The sequence below is a fragment of the Sturnus vulgaris genome, unplaced genomic scaffold, assembly GCF_052056855.1.
Source record: "Sturnus vulgaris isolate bStuVul1 unplaced genomic scaffold, bStuVul1.hap1 Scaffold_155, whole genome shotgun sequence".
Lineage (NCBI taxonomy): Eukaryota > Metazoa > Chordata > Aves > Passeriformes > Sturnidae > Sturnus > Sturnus vulgaris.
Genome location: NW_028276072.1, coordinates 582,885 through 604,061, shown reverse-complemented (window position 1 = coordinate 604,061; position 21,177 = coordinate 582,885). Strand labels below are relative to the sequence as shown.

General features: G+C 56.0%; 1 protein-coding gene across 1 annotated transcript; it reads left to right on the top strand.

Annotated features, from left to right (window-relative positions):
* Positions 1–5,995: 5,995 nt before the first annotated feature.
* LOC148219308 (Fc receptor-like protein 4) lies at positions 5,996–15,827 on the top strand. Its single transcript, XM_088157718.1, has 7 exons — positions 5,996–6,017; positions 6,659–6,889; positions 7,212–7,466; positions 7,566–7,844; positions 8,287–8,556; positions 14,101–14,178; positions 15,817–15,827. Exons 1-7 carry the CDS (start codon positions 5,996–5,998, stop codon positions 15,825–15,827), a joined length of 1,146 nt encoding a protein of 381 aa, XP_088013844.1.
* The last annotated feature ends 5,350 nt before the right edge of the window (positions 15,828–21,177 follow it).

Here is a 21,177-nt window from a genome sequence, read left to right as displayed (position 1 = left end):
TTATTTTCCTTTTCTCCTTTTTTTGAATGAATGCCTCTTCTATTTTCTTGGAACAAAAAACTTTTCAGGAAAAATTGGTTTGGGAATATTTCTGGGTTTGGCTTGGAGGCAAATGTCACACTGTCGGGTTACCTGAACCTGAACCAGGGCATCTATTCCCCAGTGTGTTTTTTGGTGCTCTTTCTTTACTAATGACTATAACAGGTGAGAAGGGATGGCCATTGTTCCTTCTGCAGTAACAGCTCATCTCTTTTGGTTATATGTTCTTTCTTGATTTTTAATTAGTTTTCTATTCTTTCTGGAATATACTGGCTTACTTTCAAGGGAGATTTGTTTATTTGGAATTAAAGCTTCCTTAATCATTAATCCTTAATTATTTCACTTTTTGCTGCATCTTTTGCCTCTTTGTTTGCTAGCTCATTTCTTTTTTCCAATTTTGAGCTCATTTTTTGGTGTGCTTTAATGTGCATAATTGCTATTTGCTCAGGGAGCTGAACTGCTTTTAGTAGCCACAATATTTCTTGCACGTGTTTGATACTTTTCTTCTGTGAGTTTAACAGTCTTTTCTTTTTCCAGATGGCTCCATGTGCATGTATAACTCTAAATGTGTATCTTGAGTCTGTATAAATATATATGTATTTCTTGTGATCTTTAGGGCGCGAGTTAAAGCAATTATTTCAGCTTTTTGTGCAGAGGTATTTATTGATGTCTCGGTTTGAAAGACAGGTATTTGCTAAGCAAAGGCGAGAACCCCTTTCCTGAGATGCAGAATGCAACCCCCTCCCTTTTAATTATTTTAGTTTTAAATCAGAGGCCTTCAGGCAGGAGATGTGGGGATAGGAATAACAGTTCTTTACTGGTATCTAACAAGGCAGAAAACAACAACAGCTATAAAAATTGACAACAGAACAGAACAGTCTAGCTCAGCTCCAGTCCCTTTTGGCCACAGGCCGTCTCCCTGCGCTCAGTTCCCGGTGCTGGGGGCAGGGCAGGTCCCGCGCAGTTGAAGAGGGCTGGGTGATGGCGGGGGCCCAGGGGTGAGAGGGATGGGGAGGCGACTCCCCCTCACGGTGTCGGTCGTGGTGCTCGGCAGAGTGTCCGGAGGTAGGAGGATGAGGTGGGAGAGGAGCAGAGCGGTGTTTGATAGCAGGGAGCGTGGATCTCAGCGCTGGGATGGCAGGGGAGATGCCAGATCAGAGCCCGGGCCGTCCTCCCACTCCACGAGCCAAGCGAGAGAGCGAGAGCCCCCCCAGACCCCTGTCCCACCTTTCCTTTTCCGGTGTCCCCCTATCCCCCACCCCCTGCGAGAGAAAACTATTGCTACTAAGGTGTAGCCACAAATACTTAGCATAACAATGTGAAAAATTCCACAGAAAGAAAAGGGAACAATTCAACCACAAACACCCCCAGACATCTTTCTTGAGTTCCCCAGCCTCTGGCCTGTGTCTCCTCATCGCTCTCTGTAGACTCTCCATGAGGTCACCCCATCCACGACATTTCCCCATCAAACCCATACCTCCCGTCCCCCCGTTCCCCCACACCAGGTGCCAGCCCCGTCTGTGTCCCCACAGTGCCCGTGGCCAATGCCACCATCACCCCTGGTCCCCCGGCACTCCAGGTGCATGCAGGTGACCCCGTGACCCTGAACTGCTCAGTGCAGGTGGGCTCAGCCCCTGTCACCTTCACCTGGCTGCACGATGGGCAGGACGTGGCCCGGGGTCCCCTCCTGGATCTTGGGGACATCGATGTGGGACATTCAGGCACCTACCAGTGCGTGGCCACCAACCAGCTGGGACAGGACGGGCACGGCGTGTTCCGGGCACTCAGCCCAGAGCTGGCCCTGGAGGTGACACCCTGGGGACATGGAGGCACAGGTGGGGTCACTCGGGGTTCCTATGTGGGTCTGCAATCCCTTGATCATAGATGACCCAGGTTCACCCCCTGCTCTGTCCTTGGCAGTGACACAAATGGAACAGGGCACAGGAGGGGAGCTCATGAGGTCACTGGGATTGCAGAACCTCTGGGGTGACCCCGGGGACCCCAGTGTGTCCCTCTCTATTTCCTGCAGAGGCTGCATGGGTGGTTGGGTCCCTCTTGTTCCTGGTGCTGCTCATGGGTATCATTGTGGCCTTTCACTGGTGGATCCACATGGGTGGAATGGAGGGAATTGAGGGTCTGGTGGCGGTTCAGGATTCCCAAAGGTGGATGGGGAATCAAAGTCACCCCTCCATTTTTCCTTTGCAGATGCCAGGAAACACCAGGAAAGGTGAGTGCAGGCTCTGACCATGATTTGTGTTTTCCCCAAACCTCCAGGACCTCCCATCCTCTTCCACACATCCCCTTATTCCCACGGAGCCCCCATGGTGGAGGATCCTCAGGTGACCTACGTGGAGCTGCAGGGGCCACATGGGCAACCATGGGAACCCCGTGACATCTGTGACATTCTACAACAAAAGTTGTGACCCTCGGGGAAGTGGGAGGCACTGGAGTGATGGGAAGGCCCCATAGTGGGGGCAGAGATTGGGCAGCACCCAGGGCCCCTGGGCTGGGGGAAACTGAGCCCGCAGTGACCTCGGCTGGGGGTACTGAGAGCTGCGGGGAGAATTTGGAGGGTCTTGGTTGGACTCCAGTGGCATCCATGGATGGGATTTCAGGAATATTGATGTGGCACTGGGAGATCCTGGAGGGTTCAGGGAACTCTTGGAGGGTCATGCAAGGATGTTGGGGGATCTTTCTGGGGTCCTGGGGGAGTTTGAGAGGTGCCCCTACCTGCCAGGCTTCGAGTTTTGTTGCTCAGAGGGTCGGGAGCACGGGGGGCAATGGGGGCACTGTGGTGGTGCAGAAGTTCTGAGGGATTCAGGGGTGATTGAAGTGTCCAGGGGCAATCGGGGGTGCAGTGGGGATTGGGGTGCAGTGGGAATTTTTGTATCCCATGGGTTGTTGGAGCTGTCAAGGTCCCAGGAAGGGTCAGGGGTCCCGGGGTCCCCATGGTCACTCCCTCCCCTTGCCCTTGCAGCTGCCAGGAAGCCCCAGCACAGGTGAGTGGGAGGCTCTGGCCAGGACTCCCCTTTTCCCCCCCCTGCCCCAGACTCCACCCAGAACCCCAGTTATCCCCATAGGACCCCCTGGAGGAGGGGGCAGTGATGGACCCCCATGCTGTGGGCACTGAGTGGGTAGGGGGTGAGTATGGGGGGGTACATGGGCATGTCACCCACGGGTGTCACCCCCACCCAGGTCTCCAACCCTGGAGTCTCTCTCAGGTCCCCGCCCAGCACATCCCCCAGGTGACCCACACAGAGCTGCTGGGACCCCAAGGACGACAGCAGGACCCCGGTGACATCTACGAGAACGTGCTGTGACACTGGGGACACTGGGGGTTCCTTTCCTAGGGCACCCCCCCTTTGGCACCCCCCAGGCTCCCATGGGTGCCCACCCTGACCAGGAGGTGGCCACGAGTGGTGGGTCCCATCTGGGGCTGCACAGAGCTCCACGTTCCAGTGCTCCCAGTGCTCCCAGTATCCCCAGGGGCTCCCCATTCCCTCCCCCAGTGCCAGGGGGCACAGGACCCTTGTCCCTCTCATTGGACACAAAAAGCATCTTTAGGATTAAACTGGGAGAAATGGTTTTGGTTTGTTCAGCTCTGCCTGCTCAGCTCGGGCCGAGGAGGGTCCCGGTCAGGTTGAGCAGATCCTTGTGGGATTTGCAGCAGTTTTGGGGCTCTCTCAGTGCCTTGGGCACAGGGACCAAATGATCAATTGCTGCATTTCCGGACTGGTTCCCTCGCAGCTGCCCCCGCAGGGGGGGTTTCCAGCCAGCCCTGCTCTGAAAACCATCAAAGGCCCTGGCAGAGCCACTGCTGGGGCTCACACCGGGTTTTGTGCTTCTTGCAGGGCTGAGCAAACCACGGCCACGCCTTTTTCCCCCACAGAATTCTCACCTTTGCAGCAGCTCGAGAGCTGCGAGAATCAAAGCCAAGGGGGCAGGGGGAGCCTCAGGTCCTGGCTGCCACCTGGGGCTGGCCAGAGCAGGACTGGCCAATGCCCATCCCTGTGCCCTGGGCTGGGCCAAGGCTGGGCCCCACACTTGGATGGCCACTGGCTTCAAGGAGGAGCAGTTTGGGAGTTCCTTCCTGCCTGGAGCTCCATTCCCAAGCTGCTCTTTCTGGCTCAGATCCTGCGGGGGTCAAGTGAAAATGGAGATGTCTGGAACAGAATTTCTCCCAAAACCCAATAAACCCAAAGTTCCTAAGCCCTCAGGACAGAAATGTCATGCAGGGGATTTTGGGGAGCAGGAGAGGGAGGGGGAAGCCTCCCAAGAGCATCACAAGTGTTCCATGTGCAGGGTCTCATCCATCTCCTGGTTGCCAGCACTGAGACCCTGCAGGGGTTTTGGGTATGAGTGTGGGCTTTGGGTTTTTTTGGGGTGTCTGTGCCCTTCCTGACTGGCACCAGGCCATGTCCTTCCCTCCCACTCATCCCTGCTGGGGTTTTTCCCCCACAGAATGATCTTGGTGGGCTGTGGGATGGGGCCGAGGTGCTGCACCTGTGAGGGTTCCCAAATGGGGATGGAGGGCTCCCAGATGGGTGGGGGCAGCCAATGAGGGGGTGTAGAGTGTCCGGGTCACACCCCAAATTGGGGCACCCCAGAGGTCACAGAGGTCACAGTGCCCCACTGAGGACAGAGGGGGCTGGCAGGGCCCCCCGTGCCCTACCCTGGACAGGGACTTCCTCAGGGAATGTGTCCAGGAACCCTGCCCAGAACCACCATCCCCCAGGACAGGATCTCCCCTGCTGGGATGTGTCACCACTGGAACAAAATCTGCCCAGAACGTGTCACCCCCAGAACAGGATCCCCTCAGGACAGGAACCCCTGGATGTGCCCCCCCAGGACAGAACTCCCCCCTGTGTGACTCTCAGCACAAACAGCCTCTTCCTTCTGCTGCAGGAGAGAGAAAGTGAAAGTGTTGGGGGGCACAGCTGGACACCCCCATCCCCCACAGCCTCCCCACCCCTCCCTGGAGACCCCTCACCCCCTTTTCTCCCTGCCTGGATTCCCCCCCAACCCATTCTCTGCCCAGCTGCTCCCCAGGATTTCTGAGCCAAGAACTGGGAGGGGTGGGGAATGGCACAAAAGTGAAGAAAATAAGGAAACCAGAGAAATAAAGAGAGGAAAAAGTCAAGCGTGGGAAGGGCACAGAAGCAGAGCTGCTCAGGACCCCCATGTGATGCCTGCCCAGGAAACACTCCAGGGGGGCAACGTTGGGCCCTGGGTCACCCCAAAATCTGAGGCACCCAGGGTAGGAGTGGTGACCCATGGGGCCTACCCAGGCACTGCCCATCCCTGGCACCCCCATTCCCCTGGGAACCCAACCATGGGACAACCATTCCTTCTGTCCCCTCTTCCCTGGGACCCCCATGCCATGACCTCCACTCCCCAGGATCTCCATTCCCAAGGACCCTCATCCTGGTAGTTCCAGGCCCTGGGACCCCTCCCTTCCCTTGGGGACCAAGATTCCCCCAGGACTCCCATTCCCCTGACACCCCAATCCCTGGGGTCCATCCCATGATCACAAATCCCTGAAGGCCACGTTGTTCTGGGATTCTTATCCCTGAGTTTGAATCCACCCAACCCTTGGGACCCCCATTCCCATCCCTGGAACTCCAGTCCCCTGGACACCCATCCTTGGCCCCCTGCACCGCCTCAGCCTCCAAATTCCGGCAACATCCTGTCCCCACCATGTCCCACCATCACCCCCATGTTCTACAAGGTCCCCACCCTGCCCCCATCCTGTCCCACCCTGCCCCCACCGAGGGCCACCTACACATGGGGACGAGAGCTGACCTCGCTTCCTGTCCCTTCATCCGAAGAGCCGCCAGCCAGGGGACAGGGGACAGCCACAGCAGTGAGTGACAGCCAGTGCCCATGGCCGGGGACACCGGGATGGCCGGGAAGGTGGCTCTGCTCCTGTGGGGTGAGTGCCCCGGGCACGGGCCTGATGACCCTGGGGACGGGCCCTGGTGAGGCAGAGAGGGGTGGGGAGGGGGCACAGGGGGGCTGCGGGGTCCCCTGAGGTCCCCAAGGCCAGCACAGCCAGTGGGGGACAGAGCCAGTGGCTCCTCAGTGTGACCGGGGTTTTGGGGTGGCCCTGGGAACAGGAAAAGGGGAACTGGGATGTGGGAGAGGGATGTGGCGACAGGGATGGGGGACAGAGTTTCAGGGGACAGGGATGTCAGGTTTGGCTCCACGGGGCTGGGGCAGCTGTGGGGACAGGGACAAGGGGAGAAGCACCACGGGGATGTGGCCGTGGGGCTGGCGGGGGTGAGCTGTGCCAGCACGGGCTGGCCGTGGTGTCCCTGTCCCCGAGGCGTCCGTGCCACCCGGACGTGTGACACAGAGCTGTCCCCTGGGAGCCTCTCCAGACCTGTTGGGGACCGTGCCCGGGCATTTTCCCACAAGAAGCCGTGTCCCCACGGGGACAGCTCGGGGACAGCCTCACACCCTGTCCCCACGGAGCCAATTCCACCTTGCCCTGTCCCTTCTCCCTTCCAGCCCAGACCCTCAGCCTCGCTGGTGAGTCCTCGGGGGATGCCATTCCCCCACCCCGCTGTCCCCAGCCCCTTGGTGGCCCTGGCAGGCTGGTGTCCCCTGTCCCCCGCAGGTGCCCAGACCCCCCAGCTCCTGGTGGAGCCCCCCTGGACGCCGGCGGTGCTGAGGGACCAGGTGACACTGACCTGCCAGGCCTCGGGGACCGCCCGTGCCACCACCTGGTACAAGGACGGGCGGCGCTGGGGGCAGAAGGGACGTGACCGCTTCCCTGTCACCGAGAGTGGCACCTACCAGTGTCAGAGACCCGGCAGTGGGCTCAGCCCCCCCGTCATGGTGTCAAATGGTGAGGGGGGATCTGAAATGCTCAGGGTGGCTCCCTGATAACTCTGGGTGGACTCCACTCCGTGGGTGGCCTCACAACCCTCGTGTGACAGGCGAGAGCCTGTCCCCTGCACACAGGGACATCCCAGTGCATCCCAGTGCATCCCAGTGCACCCCAGTGTGTTGGGACTCCCGTGGTGACAGCTGTGCCACGGGGCTGCTCCTGGTGTCCCTGGGACCCTCCCGCGCAGTGGACACTCCAGCCAGATGTCCCCGGTGCCGTGGGCACCCACTTTGGACCTGTCTCGGGCTCCTCAGTGACACGGGACCCTCCTGTCCCACAGACCCGCTGGTGCTGCAGGTGCCAGCACGGGCGCTGCTGGAGGGGGACACGGTGACACTGCGCTGCCGGGGCTGGCAGGACAACCGTGTCACCAGGGTGCGATTTTACAAGGACGGGAAGGATCTAGGGGGGTCCCTCAGGGGCGCCAAGCTGTCCCTGTCCCCCCTGAAGCTGCACAACAGCGGCCGCTACGGCTGCGGGGGCTTGGTGGCCTCAGGATTGACACTGTCACCACCGGTGACAGTGACAGTGCACGGTGAGCACTCCCACGGCTGGAACTCCGATATCCTGACACCCCCAAAGCCACTTCTCAGTGCAATCAGAGTCACAGTCGCCACCCGCATCTCCTTCCCAGAGCTCTTCCCGGTGCCGGTGCTGAAGGGTCCCTCCCAGCTCACCGAGGGGTCCCCCCTCAATCTCAGCTGCCTCAGCACCCCCAGCCCCCTGCGGCCCCGAGCCCCCCTCCTGTACAGCTTTTACCGGGACGAGCAGATGCTGCAGGGCCCGCAGGGCTCCCCGCAGCTCCTGGTGCCCGCCGTGGGGGTCTCCCACTCGGGGAATTACAGGTGCGAGGTGCTCTCCGAGGGGGGGGCCGTGCGGAAGAGCAGCACCCGGCTCGGCGTCACGGTGCGCAGTGAGTGCGGGGATGGGCACGGGGAGCCCCCACCGCCCTCCCAGATCTCCCATCCCTGCTCAATCCTCTGCGAGCCCCCCCTCCTTCCCAGCTCTCTCCCTGGGTCCCCCCATTGCCCATTGCATCCCTCCCAGATCCCCTTACCCATCCCTGGGTTCCTCTCTCCCTCTCTGAGGCCCTTCAATTGTCCACAGGTCCCTCCATCCCTGTCTGGGTCCCTAAACCGTTCCCTGTGGTTCCCTTCAACCCTCTCCATGTGTCCCCTCGCTGAATCTCCCATCCTTCCACCCCTTTCCAAGCCTCACTCCGTCTCTGTGCCCCCTTCTTCCTCACTGGGATCCCCCCAGCCCTCTCTGATCCTCCCTCTCCATGAGGCCCTCACTGCTCCCTGCTGTCCCCCACTCGTCCCATGTCCCCAGTCCCTCCTGTGTCCTCCCCACAGGGGTCCCGCTCTCTGGTGTGTCCCTGTCGGTGCAGCCCCCCGGGGGACAGGTGGCACTGGGGGACCACCTGGTGCTGAGCTGCGCAGTGGCCATGGGGACAGGTCCCCTGTCCTTCTCCTGGCTCCGGGAGGGTTCGCAGGCACCACTGGGCACCGGTCCCCGCCTGGAGCTGCGGCACGTTGGGGACAATGACAGTGGCCACTACAAGTGCCGGGCCAGCAACAGGGACAGCGTGGCTGAGAGCCCCACTCTGAACGTCACTGTCGTGGGTGAGTGGAACCCTTGGGCTGGGGGTGACCCCACCCACAGCATCCCCAATTCCACACATCCCAAATTCCACCTCATCCCCCCCACACCAGCCCCAGCCCAGCTCACAGTGCCAGCCCTGGTGTCACAGACCAGCGAACAGGGACCCTCTGGCTCCAGGGATCCCCACCCAGGACATCCAAGCCATGCATCCCTAAGCCCAGCTGTCACATTCCCCACTGCACATCATGTCACATTCACCCTACTGAGCGTGACCCTCCCAGGGCACTGAGACCCTTGGCATTGGGGTGATGCCCCCATTGATGCTCCTCATGGCACCCATCACATCCCACCCACGCCATTCTGTGCCCCCCACCAGGTGACAGCCATCCCCACCCTTGGACACGGCATCCCTCATCCCACCTTCCCCTCACCCTCATCTCATCTTCATCCCCCACTCCTCATCCATCACATGCTCTCCTCCCACACCTCATGATGACCCCCAGCACCATGGGGTCACCGTCCTGGGTGAAGGAGACCCTCTGTATCCAGGAGTCACCATGCAGACTCCCTCATCCCCCCTCACCAGGTGCCAGAACCTGTCCCCGGCCTCAGCCCTGTCTGTGTCCCCGCAGTGCCCGTGGCCAATGCCACCATCGCCCCTGGTCCCCCGGCACTCCAGGTGCATGCAGGTGACTCTGTGACCCTGAACTGCTCAGTGCAGGTGGGCTCAGGCCCTGTCACCTTCACCTGGCTGCACGATGGGCAGGAAGTGGGCCGGGGTCCCCTCCTGGATCTTGGGGACATCGATGTGGGACATTCGGGCACCTACCAGTGTGTGGCCACCAACCAGCTGGGACAGGACGGGCACGGCGTGTTCCAGGCACTCAGCCCAGAGCTGGCCCTGGAGGTGACACCACAGGGAACCACTGGACACTGGAACAGAGGTGGGATCACACGGGGTCATTGGGATTGCAGGACCCCTGGAGTGACAGGTGACCCCGATTTGTCCCTTCTGTCCCCAGCAGTGGCCGCAGGCATTGGCGGGTCCCTCCTCTTCCTGGTCCTGCTCGTGGGTGTAGCTGTGCGCTGGCATCGGTGGAACAACATGGGTGGGTGACAATGGGGACCATGGGGACCCTGGGGAGCTGGGGGACCACCTGCCTGTTGGGGTGATGGGGTGGCACCCAGAGCCTCTGACTTGGCAATGATGGCTCAGGACCTTTGGTCAGGGTCCTGAAGGATTTGGGGTGGTGTTGGAGGGACTTGCAGGGATTTTGGGGGTTCTTTCAGTGATCCTGGGGGAATGTGGAGGCTACCCCATACCTGGCAGGCTTGAGCTTCAGGGGGCTCTGGGGGTCCAGAGAACAGAGCAGGGGTTCTGGAGGGCATCAGGGATGCTCAGGGGTCCTGGAGGATATTGAGGGTGTAGTCGGATTTCAGGATTGCTGAGAAGGGTCAGGACCCTGGGGACCCCACAGTTATCCCTCCCCTCTTTCCTTTGCAGCTGCCAGGAAGCAGCAGGAAAGGTGAGTAGGGGGCTCAAACCACACTCTCGTCTTTGACCCCAACCCCCAAGACTTCCCATTCCCTCCCACACATCCCCTTGATTCCCTCAGGGCGCCCCCGGAGCCCCCAGCCCTCCCAGAGGAGGGGGAGGTGCTGTACACCCACGTCATGATCACCAAGCAGACGGGGGGTGAGTCCGGGCTGGGGCACATGCAGAGGGACACGTCACCCATGAGTGTCCCCCCGCCCAGATGCCACAGCCTGTGTCTCTTGCAGCGTCCCCCCGTCCCACCACACTCCAGGATCCCCAGGTGACCTATGTGGAGCTGCCAGCAACCCATGGGCGACTGCGGGAATGAGGGGACATCTACAGGAGTGCGCTGTGACACTCGGGGCATGGCTGGGCACTGGGGGGCTCTGGGGGCACTGGGGGCACTGGGGGACCTCACCCATGGGCAGCCACACATGTGTGTCCCCTGCACTGTTCCCGTGGGTGCCCAACATTCACGGGTAGGTGGGCACAAGTGTGAGGCAGCACAGGGCATCCAGAGCTCCACATGACCCCAGAACCCACAAGGATTTCCCCACTCCCCCTTCCAGTATCACCAGTGGCTCCCCATTCCACATCCAAGTGCCCCCAGTACCCTCAGAGACTTCTCCATTCCCTCCAAACTGTGCTGCCAGTACCCCCAAGGGCTCCCTCTTTCCCCTCCCAGTGCCTCTCCATTGCTCCCAGTCGATCCAGGTGGTTCCCATTCTCTCTCCCAGTACCCCTGTACTCCCAGTGCCTCTGCAATGCCCCTCTCAGCACTCCCAGGACACCCACGGCTCGACATCTCTCCTCCCAGTGCCACGCGAACACAGGACTCGTTTCCCTCTTACTGGCACCAAAATGCAGCTTTTTGGTTCAACTGCCAGAGATGGTGTTTCTTTGTTCAGCTCTGTTGGGCTTTAGGAATGGGATTCTCCAATTTTGGGCTGCCACTCAAAACCAGTGCTATGGATTCCCTTATGCCCTGTCTCAAACCCCTCCTGTGCTGTGTTCCCCACATGATGATGTCCCAAAGGGCCTGGGGGGATTCTGGACCCTCCCCCTTTTCCAGAGAAGCTGGGATCAGGCCATGGCACAGGGTGGGGTGTCAGGGATAGGAAAAGTTTGATGTCTCAAAATATTTTGGAACACCTGTGTGTGGCAAGGCTGGGTCAGGCCTTGCTTTTGGTGGCACAGGGCCCCGTGTGTCATTCAGTCTGTCAGCCATAGCACACTGGGGACAGTGTGATGCTCTGCCAAACCCAGCTCCTGATTACCTGAGGGACCAGGAGTCCCACCTTGGCAGAGGGCCCTTGGTGGCCCAAGGGCTTAAAAAGCAGAGCAAGAGGTGGCCAAGAGTCTGACTTTGTCTGCTCTTGAAGTGCCTGCCCCATTCACGCTGGAACCCAGGAGTTGGAAACTGTCATGATTTAAAAGAGAAACACCTGCCATAGAAAGCAGGAACTCTCCTGGATTGGAAAGAGGACCTATGCCTCCAAATTTTTTTAAGTGTGAAGTTTATGGGGCTTCCAGGCAAAAATGTAGGAAAATGAATAACAGTTCATTGCTAGGAAAGTTCTAGAACAGAACAGAACAAACAGCAACACAAGAAAAGAAATTTCCAACCCGCTCAGGGCAGTTTGTTCATCTTTGTGCAGTTATGACCACGGCCAGCAGGGGGCGCTGCAGGGAGCACTCCCGGCCAGCAGGGGGCGCTGCAGGGAGCGCTCACAGCCAGCAGGGGGCGCTGCAGGGAGCACTCCCGGCCAGCAGGGGGCGCTGCAGGGAGCGATCACAGCCAGCAGGGGGCGCTGCAGGGAGCACTCACAGCCAGCAGGGGGCGCTGCAGGGAGCACTCCCGGCCAGCAGGGGGCGTTGCAGGGAGCGCTCACAGCCAGCAGGGGGCGCCCCGGTGCCGCTCGAACCCCTCAGGGGCCATGGCGGCCTCGTCGGGAGGGACGAGAGGAAATCGCTCCTTTTGCAAACTCAGGGGCACCAATCGGTCCCGGCACCATCCCCGGCAGTGCCCGGGCAGGACAGACGAAGGCAGCAGCTTGGCTCCTAGTGCCCAGTGGAAGTGTAGCAGTGTCCCAGGGCCAGGCACACACCCTGCTAAACTCCTGCGATTGGTCTCCCTGATGCTGAACAGAAAGAAGGCAGCACCCAACCCCAGGCAGGTCTCAGGTGCTCAACAGCACCTCTCCTGGCTTTACACCACACTTCCTGAAAACCCTCAGCCTTTCACTCCCTTTTTCTCCTGCAGCCCAGGCACAGCATCTTTGGGAATGTTAAATTCCCCTGCGATGTTGAGGAAAGCAGGTGCTCCTTGCTGACAATGCCAGGCCTCCTCAGGGGGCTCCACACCACATTTGGAGCTCCTTGTCTTCCTGGGCCACTGCTGGTCCTGACACAGCAGCCACGGGTGGAGGAGGAGGAGAAGGAGGAGGAGTCTGAGAGCAGAACCGCAGACCCGAGGGCTCTGCAGCTTCAGTTGCAGCTCCAGGGACAGCCAGGGATAGGAGCAGTGGCTTCGGAGGGATGAATGGGGTAAAAGTGGAGCTGCTTGGGCCAATGCCCCTGATCTGCTCTGGGTGCTCCAGACCCTTAAGGAGCTGTTGTAATTACCACCAGGGTTCCCAAAATTCAGCTGTGATGCTAACCCATCCCTGTGCACAAACACACGACTCTGCTGCTTCTACCTGGGATATTGGGCTACTATGGCGGCATTGGAGACATTTTGGGGGTCAGATGCCCCCCAGATCTGCCCACAAGATTTTGTGGCTGCCAGGAAGGTTTCCTGGAGCTTCTCACCTTCTCCACTGCACAGGGATGGGCATTGTCCCAGCCCTGCTCTGGCCAGCCCCAGGTGGCAGCCAGGACCTGAGGCTCCCCCTGCCCCCTTGGCTTTGATTCTCGCAGTTCTCGAGCTGCTGCAAAGGTGAGAATTCTGTGGGGGAAAAAGGCGTGGCTGTGGTTTGCTCAGCCCTGCAAGAAGCACAAAACCCGGTGTGAGCCCCAGCAGTGGCTCTGCCAGGGCCTTTGATGGTTTTCAGAGCAGGGCTGGCTGGAAACCCCCCCTGCGGGGGCAGCTGCGAGGGAACCAGTCCGGAAATGCAGCAATTGATCATTTGGTCCCTGTGCCCAAGGCACTGAGAGAGCCCCAAAACTGCTGCAAATCCCACAAGGATCTGCTCAGCCTGACCCGGACCCTCCTCGGCCCGAGCTGAGCAGGCAGAGCTGAACAAACAAAAACCATTTCTCCCAGTTTAATCCCAAAGCTGCATTTTGTGCCCAAGGAGAGGGACAAGGGTCCTGTGCCCCCTGGCACTGGGGGAGGGAATGGGGAGCCCCTGGGGATACTGGGAGCACTGGGAGCACTGGAACCTGGAGCTCTGTGCAGCCCCAGATGGGACCCACCACTCGTGGCCACCTCCTGGTCAGGGTGGGCACCCATGGGAGCCTGGGGGGTGCCAAAGGGGGGGTGCCCTAGGAAAGGAACCCCCAGTGCCCCCAGTGCCCCCAGTGTCACAGCACGTTCTTGTAGATGTCACCGGGGTCCTGCTGTCGTCCTTGGGGTCCCAGCAGCTCTGTGTGGGTCACCTGGGGGATGTGCTGGGCAGGGACCTGAGAGAGACTCCAGGGTTGGAGACCTGGGTGGGGGTGACACCCGTGGGTGACGTGTCCCCCCCATACTCTCCCTCTGCCCACTCAGTGCCCACAGCATTGGGGTCCATCACTGCCCCCTCCTCCAGGGGGTCCTATGGGGATAACTGGGGTTCTGGGTGGAGTCTGGGATGGGGGGGAAAGGGGAGTCCTGGCCAAAGCCTCCCACTCACCTGTGCTGGGGCTTCCTGGCAGCTGCAAGGACAAGGGGAGGGAGTGACCATGGGGACCCCGGGACCCCTGACCCTTCCTGGGACCTTGACAGCTCCAACAACCCATGGGATACAAAAATTCCCACTGCACCCCGATCCCCACTGCACCCCTGATTGCCCCTGGACACTCCAATCACCCCTGAATCCCTCAGAACTTCTGCACCACCACAGTGCCCCCATTGCCCCCCGTGCTCCCGACCCTCTGAGCAACAAAACTCCAAGCCTGGCAGGTAGGGGCACCTCTCAAAGTCCCCCAGGACCCCAGAAAGATCCCCCAACATCCTTGCATGACCCTCCAAGAGTTCCCTGAACCCTCCAGGAGCTCCCAGTGCCACACCAATATTCCTGAAAACCCACCCAGTGATCCCCCTGGAGTCCAACCAAGACCCTCCAAATTCCCCCCACAGCTCTCAGTAGCCCCAGCCGAGGTCACTGCGGGCTCAGTTTCCCCCAGCCCAGGGGCCCTGGGTGCTGCCCAATCTCTGCCCCCACTATGGGGCCTTCCCATCACTCCAGTGCCTCCCACTTCCCCGAGGGTCACAACTTTTGTTGTAGAATGTCACAGATGTCACGGGGTTCCCATGGTTGCCCATGTGGCCCCGCAGCTCCACATTGGTCGCCTGAGGATCCTCCACCATGGGGGCTCCGTGGGAATAAGGGGATGTGTGGAAGAGGATGGGAGGTCCTGGAGGTTTGGGGAAAACACAAATCATGGTCAGAGCCTGCACTCACCTTTCCTGGTGTTTCCTGGCATCTGCAAAGGAAAAACGGAGGAGTGACTTTGATTCCCCATCCACCTCTGGGAATCCTGAACCTCCACCAGACCCTCAATTCACTCCAGGTCACCCCAGTATCCCTGATGTCCCCTAGAAACTCTGAATGACCCCAATTCCCCAACACACTGAGCCCCTAGATCACCAGGCTTGGCAGGGAGGGGCACCCTATCAATTCCCCAAAAAGTCCTGATAGGATCCCCAACGTCCGTGCACGACCCTTCAGCACCTCCCTGCAGCTGTGGAAAGGGGTTTTAACTCTTTAACTGCAGCAGAAATAAAATGCACAGCTACATGGTCGTCTTTCATGACAGGAAGAAAGAGACAAGTTTCTTCAGAAACACACTTGGTTTTATAGCATGACTCGCAATTCCAAGAGTAGAGAAAAGGTGATTGGTTCAGAGACAAGACACCCCATTGCCAGGGCCTGGTCATGCACCACAGCAGGTGTTCTATCTTGTTATTAATTCCTTTTTATTTTGACCAAATTATCACCGTGGGAATAATTCTCCCTTGCGTTGAGCTGGACCAGCTTATTGGCTGGGAACAGAGCTGAGAAGCTGCAGCCTGGAATATTTTTCAGGCTGTAATTTTCTTGCTTTCTCAATATGTGTCCCTACATGATTCCATGAGACTCCACAGTGTCACAATGACCCCTCCATTCCATGGAGCCCCAAGGTGTCACTATGGTATCCTTGGTTCTTCAATGTAAGGATGCCCTCTTGGTTCCCTGGAGCTCAGTGTCACTCTTGTGCCCTTGATTCCATGAGTCCCTGCAGTACCACAATGGTCCTTTGGTTCCACATGGCCTCAAAGTGTCATCATGGCTTCCTTGGTTCCATTAGGCCCTGCTGTGTCACAATGACATCCTTGGTTTCATGATGTCAAGTACTGTAACAAAATTCTCCTTGTTTCCATGGTGTCAGAATGGCACCTTTGTCCCACAGAGCCTTACACTGTCACTGTGGTCCCCTTGATTCCATGAGGCCCTGCCGTGCTACAATGGCCCCAATGGCTACAATGGTCTCCAGTGGGACTCTCTACAACCACCTGAACAGAGGGTGTAGTGAGATGAGGGTCTGTTTCCTCTCCCAGGCAACCACTGACACAAAGAGAGTCTGAAGTCTGAAGATGAGCCAAGGATAGGATATGTTTGACATCAGGAAAAAAATTCTTCACTAAAAGAGTGATTGGACACTGGAATCTCCTGCCCAGGGAAGTGGTGGAGTCACTACCCATGGAGGCATTTAAAAAAAGACTGGACGTGGCACTCAGAGCCATGGTTTAGTTGGTGAGGTGATGTTAGGTCATAGGTTGGACTAGATGATCTCACAGGTCCTTTCCAACCTCGCTCATTCTGTGGTTCTGTTTCATAGCTGTCTCCATTGTTCCATGAGGGCCTGCAATGTCATAATAGGCCTTTGGTTCCATGAGTCCCCACAGTGTAACAATGGACCCTTGGTTCCATGAGGGTCCTCAGTGTCACAATGGTCTCCTTGGATCCTCAGTGTCACAATGGCCCCTTGGTCACAATGAACTTCAGGTTCCATGAGCTTTCATACTCTCAGCAACAGTTCTGCAATGTCACCATGGACTCTTTGTTCCATGAGGTTCTGTAGTATAACATGGTCACCTTGGTTCTGTGAGGTTCTGCAGTGTCACAATGAACTCCTTGGTTCTGGGGGGCCCTGCAGTGTCACAATGCACCCATGGTTGCAGGAGGTTTCACAGTGTCACCATGGCCTCCTTGGATCTGCAGTAGAACAAGGGACCATTGGTTCCATGTGGCCCCACAGTGTCACAATTGCTCTTTGGCTCGATAAAGCTTTTCTCTGTCACAATGGACTTTTGGTTCCATGAGGTTTCTCAGTGCCACAATGGTCTCCTTGGACCTGCAGTGTCACAAGGGACCATAGGTTCCATGTGGCCCCACTCTTTCAAAATGGATTTTGGTTCCATGAGCTCCCACAGTGTCAAAAGGCCCCTTTGTTCCTTGGGGTGCCATAGTGTCACAGTTGACACCTTGGTTCTGTGAGGACCCTCTGTCACCAAATCTCCAAAATATCAAAATAAGACTCCTTAAAACTAATTTGGTGTTGAAGAGGGCATCATTTTATTCAGGCCTCCGGTCCAATGTTAGATAACTCCTAACCTTAGATGGACATGTGATTCTACAAGTGTGTTGCTTATAGTCAGTCACTACATGTGTATTACAATTTACCTATTTAGATAAAACCTGCCCTGTAGCCGTGGAAAGGGGTTTTAACCCTTTAAGTGCAGCAGAAATAAGATCCACAGCTACATGGTCGTCTTTCATGACAGGAAGAAAGAGACAAGTTTATTCAGAAGCACACTTGGTTTTATAGCACGACTCGCAACTCCAAGAGTAGAGAAAAGGTGATTGGTTCAGAGAGAAGACACCCCATTCCCAGGGCCTGGTCATGCACCACAGCAGGTGTTCTATCTTGTTATTAATTCCTTTTTATTTTGACCAAATTATCACTGTGGGAGTAATTCTCCCTAGCCTTGAGCTTATTGGCTGGGAACAGAGCTGAGAAGCTGCAGCCTGGAATATTTTTCAGGCTGTAATTTTCTTACTTTCTCAATATGTGTCCCACACCACCCCAAGTTCCAAGGTTCAGTCTTTGTTTTTTCTATCACTGCAGCCTTGAGCCAGATGTCTTCTTCTTCTCTTCCAATCATCCTTGCTGACAAATCAGCCTCTGCATGCCTTGTTCCCATGCCAAAAGTTCACAGGCACGGTAAAACTTGATTGAACCCTTTTGGTATGAAGCTCAAACTCTGTGTGTCCAGGCAGAGGCAGGCAGGAGGCAGAGCTGTCAGCAAAGGAAGGGGCCAGCGAGGTGGGGCAGCCGGGGGATGACGACAGCCTGCAGGGACAGAGGCGCAGGGCATGGACACCGTAGGACAGCCTGGGCTGCAGAGGGCACAGGGATGGGCAGCAGCTGAAAGGCCCTGACACAGCCAACTCCTGCAGCACTTGGGCCATGCAGGCTGGCCCTGGGCCTGAGGCCAGCAGGGGACAAGTGAGCCTTGCTGTGCTGGGGCCTCATTGCCTCCTTGTCCCTGCTCAGCAGCCTGGCAGGGGCCGCCCCATGGTGCTGCCCTTGGCATTGCACATGCCCAGAGCCCAGTGGGCCGGGAAGAGCCCTGAGCAATGAGGGAGGGACAGGATCTGCCTTGCCAGGGGCTGGGGCTCAGCCCTTGGCCCTTTGCATTCCTGAAACACATCCAGGTTTGCTCAGCATCACAGACACCTTTCCTTTCTTTGCCCTCAACTGTCATCAGTGCCTCCAGTGTTCTGCTCTAACAGGAATCAGGGGACATTTTCCGAGTCATATCCCTCAGTGGAATCCATTAAAACTTCAATAAACTTTGGAGTTTGAATATGACTTTGAGTTCTTGAGAAGTTTTCCTTCAGCTCCCTTTCAGGGACTGATGTTCAGGGACTCAGCACTGTTGGAAAATCTCAACTCTACAGAGACAGGAAAACTGACAAAGGTTTTAAAAGATTTTATTCCATTATCAGTCTCCTTGAAGGGTGAAACATAAGAGATGTAAAACTCAATGCCATTCTACCAGAAGCCAAGTTATTTCCTGGTTACAATACCCTAGAAATTCTTTCAGCCTATTAGCTTTTGCCACACAATGGTGCTAATAATTCTAACACCAACCACCTAGTATTCTACCCCATGTGCTCTTGCCACAATGCATCTTTCACAGTTCTAATTCTCCAAAATATCTGATCTTTTTGTAAGGCCATTGTTTGAAACTTGTTTCTAGTTCAATCTCTCTCTCAGCAATGTCTTCTCTATTCCAGGGCCATTCTGAGTCAGCACACCTTATCTCAGAGTTTGCATGCAGATGTACAAGAGTGTGTGAGCTTTCAGTCAGGCTTTGAGAATCCTTTACAAATCCATTTCTCACAAATATCAATCACAGAATGCTGCAATCACCTCTGCTCTAAAGAGAACATTAATAAAATACAGTCTTGAAAATAGGAATAGATATTTCTAAGTTCTTTGGCATATTTCTCCATAACTGGAGTTGAAAAAGGTCCCAATAATCTGGACTAGACCAGAGGGAAATCATGGCAGAACCGTTGTTTTCTAGGAAACTTCTCAAGAATTCAGTCATAATCGAACTCCAAAGTTTCTGATACCATTCATGGGTCTTGCTGAGGGCTGCGACTGAGAAAGTGTCCCCAGGTTCCAGTGTGAGCAGGAAATTGGAGGCAGAGATGACAGGTGGTGTGGGAAATGCAGGCACAGAGAGCTCTCAGGGCCTTGTGCATACAGGCTCACAGAGGATCGAAGGTTTGACCTAAGACCATGGAGAAATCTTGGACAATCTGAGCATTAAAAGTAGAATAGATATAAAACAAGCATATGAGCTTTTAATTTAAATATAAATACGTTTTAAGCAAACAGAAATATGCCTTACGTAAGCAAAGCAGTATGTTAAGTAAGATAGTAAAAGATTGTAAAGTTTAGCAATAGAACCTGTTATAAAGTTAATTAGAAGTTTAAGATATATCAATGTAGGTTTGTGAAGTGTTATAGGATTGGTTGAAAAATGACGCATTTCTGAAAAGCCATGAGAAGGAAAGCAATTAATGATTGGTGTAAAAGGATGCCGGCAAACTTCACAGAAGTATTTGATTGGATAAAAAGCTAACATAAGGCATTGTAACTAAGAATGAGGCAGCTTCTGATATTATGGTGTTGGATGTAACACCTTTAATGTCTCACCCTTCTATGAGACTGACACCATGAGGCCATAAACCATCTTTTACAACATCTCTCAGTTCCCACTCCCTTACTATATCAATGTTCCAATGCACATTTTTTGACATCAGACATGACTAATGGAATCAATAGGGGCTTATGGACACCAGGTGTATCCCATTAAAGTCAATAGGGATTTAGGGACACTTGGTTTATCCATTAAAGTCAGTGGGGATTTTGATGAAATTTGGTCCTAAAATGGGGAAATTTGGGTCAATTTGGGGGAAATCATGGGCTGAATTCTGGGAATTTCTGCTCCAGGATAGTAGTGCTGATGCTCTGGATGTCCTGGATGAATTCCTGGAGGCCAATCCCGAATCCCTAATCCCTCACATGCGGTCCATGCTTGAGCTGTGCCTTCAGACAAGCCTACAAATGTCCATTTTCAGCCCTAAATCTGTGATTTTGAGCCCAAACCCGGGATCTTTAGCACCAAAAATATTGGGACATCAGCTCTGCCCACTGAAGTCAAAGGGGATTAAAGAACACCAGATCTACCCCAGTGAAATCAATAGGGATTTTTAGGGACACCAGGTCTACCCATTCATAGGGCTTGATTAGGAAGAGTTACTGTTTAAACTGGAACCACTGGGAAGGGTTAAGGGGGTACACGGGGGTGACTGAGAGCACTGAAGCAAAAGTGGGATCACTGGGAGGGATTTGTAGAGATAAACGGAGATTAAACAGGACTCCAGGTCAAACCCATTGAAATCAATAGGAATTTAGGGACAGCAGGTCTACCCTTTAAAGGCAATGGGGTTTAGGGGCACCAGGTCTACCCAATCAAAGCAATGAGGATGTTTGAGACACTCGTTTTGGGAGGCCCCAGGGATTTTTGGTGATCCAGGTATCCAAGTGGTACCCAGGTGTATCCAGGTGATTTTTGGTGGTACCCAGGTGATTGCTGGGGGGGATCCAGCTGATTTTGGGAAATATCCACGTGTACCCAGATAATTTTCAGGGATATCCAGGTTGTTTTTGGTGCATCCAAGTGCCCTGACTCACCCTGACAGGCCAGGAGAAGATGATGGCCACTGTCCTCCCAGTCAACATGGACACAGATGACCCTTGGCAGCTGCGGGGCTGTCACAGGGCACCCCAACATTCAGGGGCTACCCCAAAACTCCAGGTGAGGACATCAGGGATGAGAGGTAGCCCTGAGTTACCTCAGGAGAGGATACAGATCAGGTACAGCCAGGTGCTTTGGTGCATGGGGTTGGTGAAGATGGTATTCTGCAGCAGCTCCAGCTCTGGGGTGGGCAAAGGAGGCACCCCAAAATCTCAGAGGGGAAGTGGGGGAAACCCCAATATCTCAGTGGGGGCACCCAGGTATCCAGGAGTTCAGGTCTACCCATTAAAGTCAATGGGGATTTAGGGAAACCAGTTCTACTCATTGAAGTCAATGGAGTTTTAGGAACACCAGATCTACCCATTCAACCCAACAGAACCACGAGCTCCCACTTTAGGTGAGGGAGGGGCTGGAAAATTCTGGGGATTCCACAAAATTGTGTGGGTTTTTCTGGGGAATCCCTCACCTTCCTTCAGCCTTCCAGGGGGCAGTGCCCTTGCCGTAGTTCCTGGTGGGCATCAGCAGCCCCAGGCAGTGTTGCCAGGCCAAGAATCTGGGGAAGCTGTGGCTCAGCAAGGC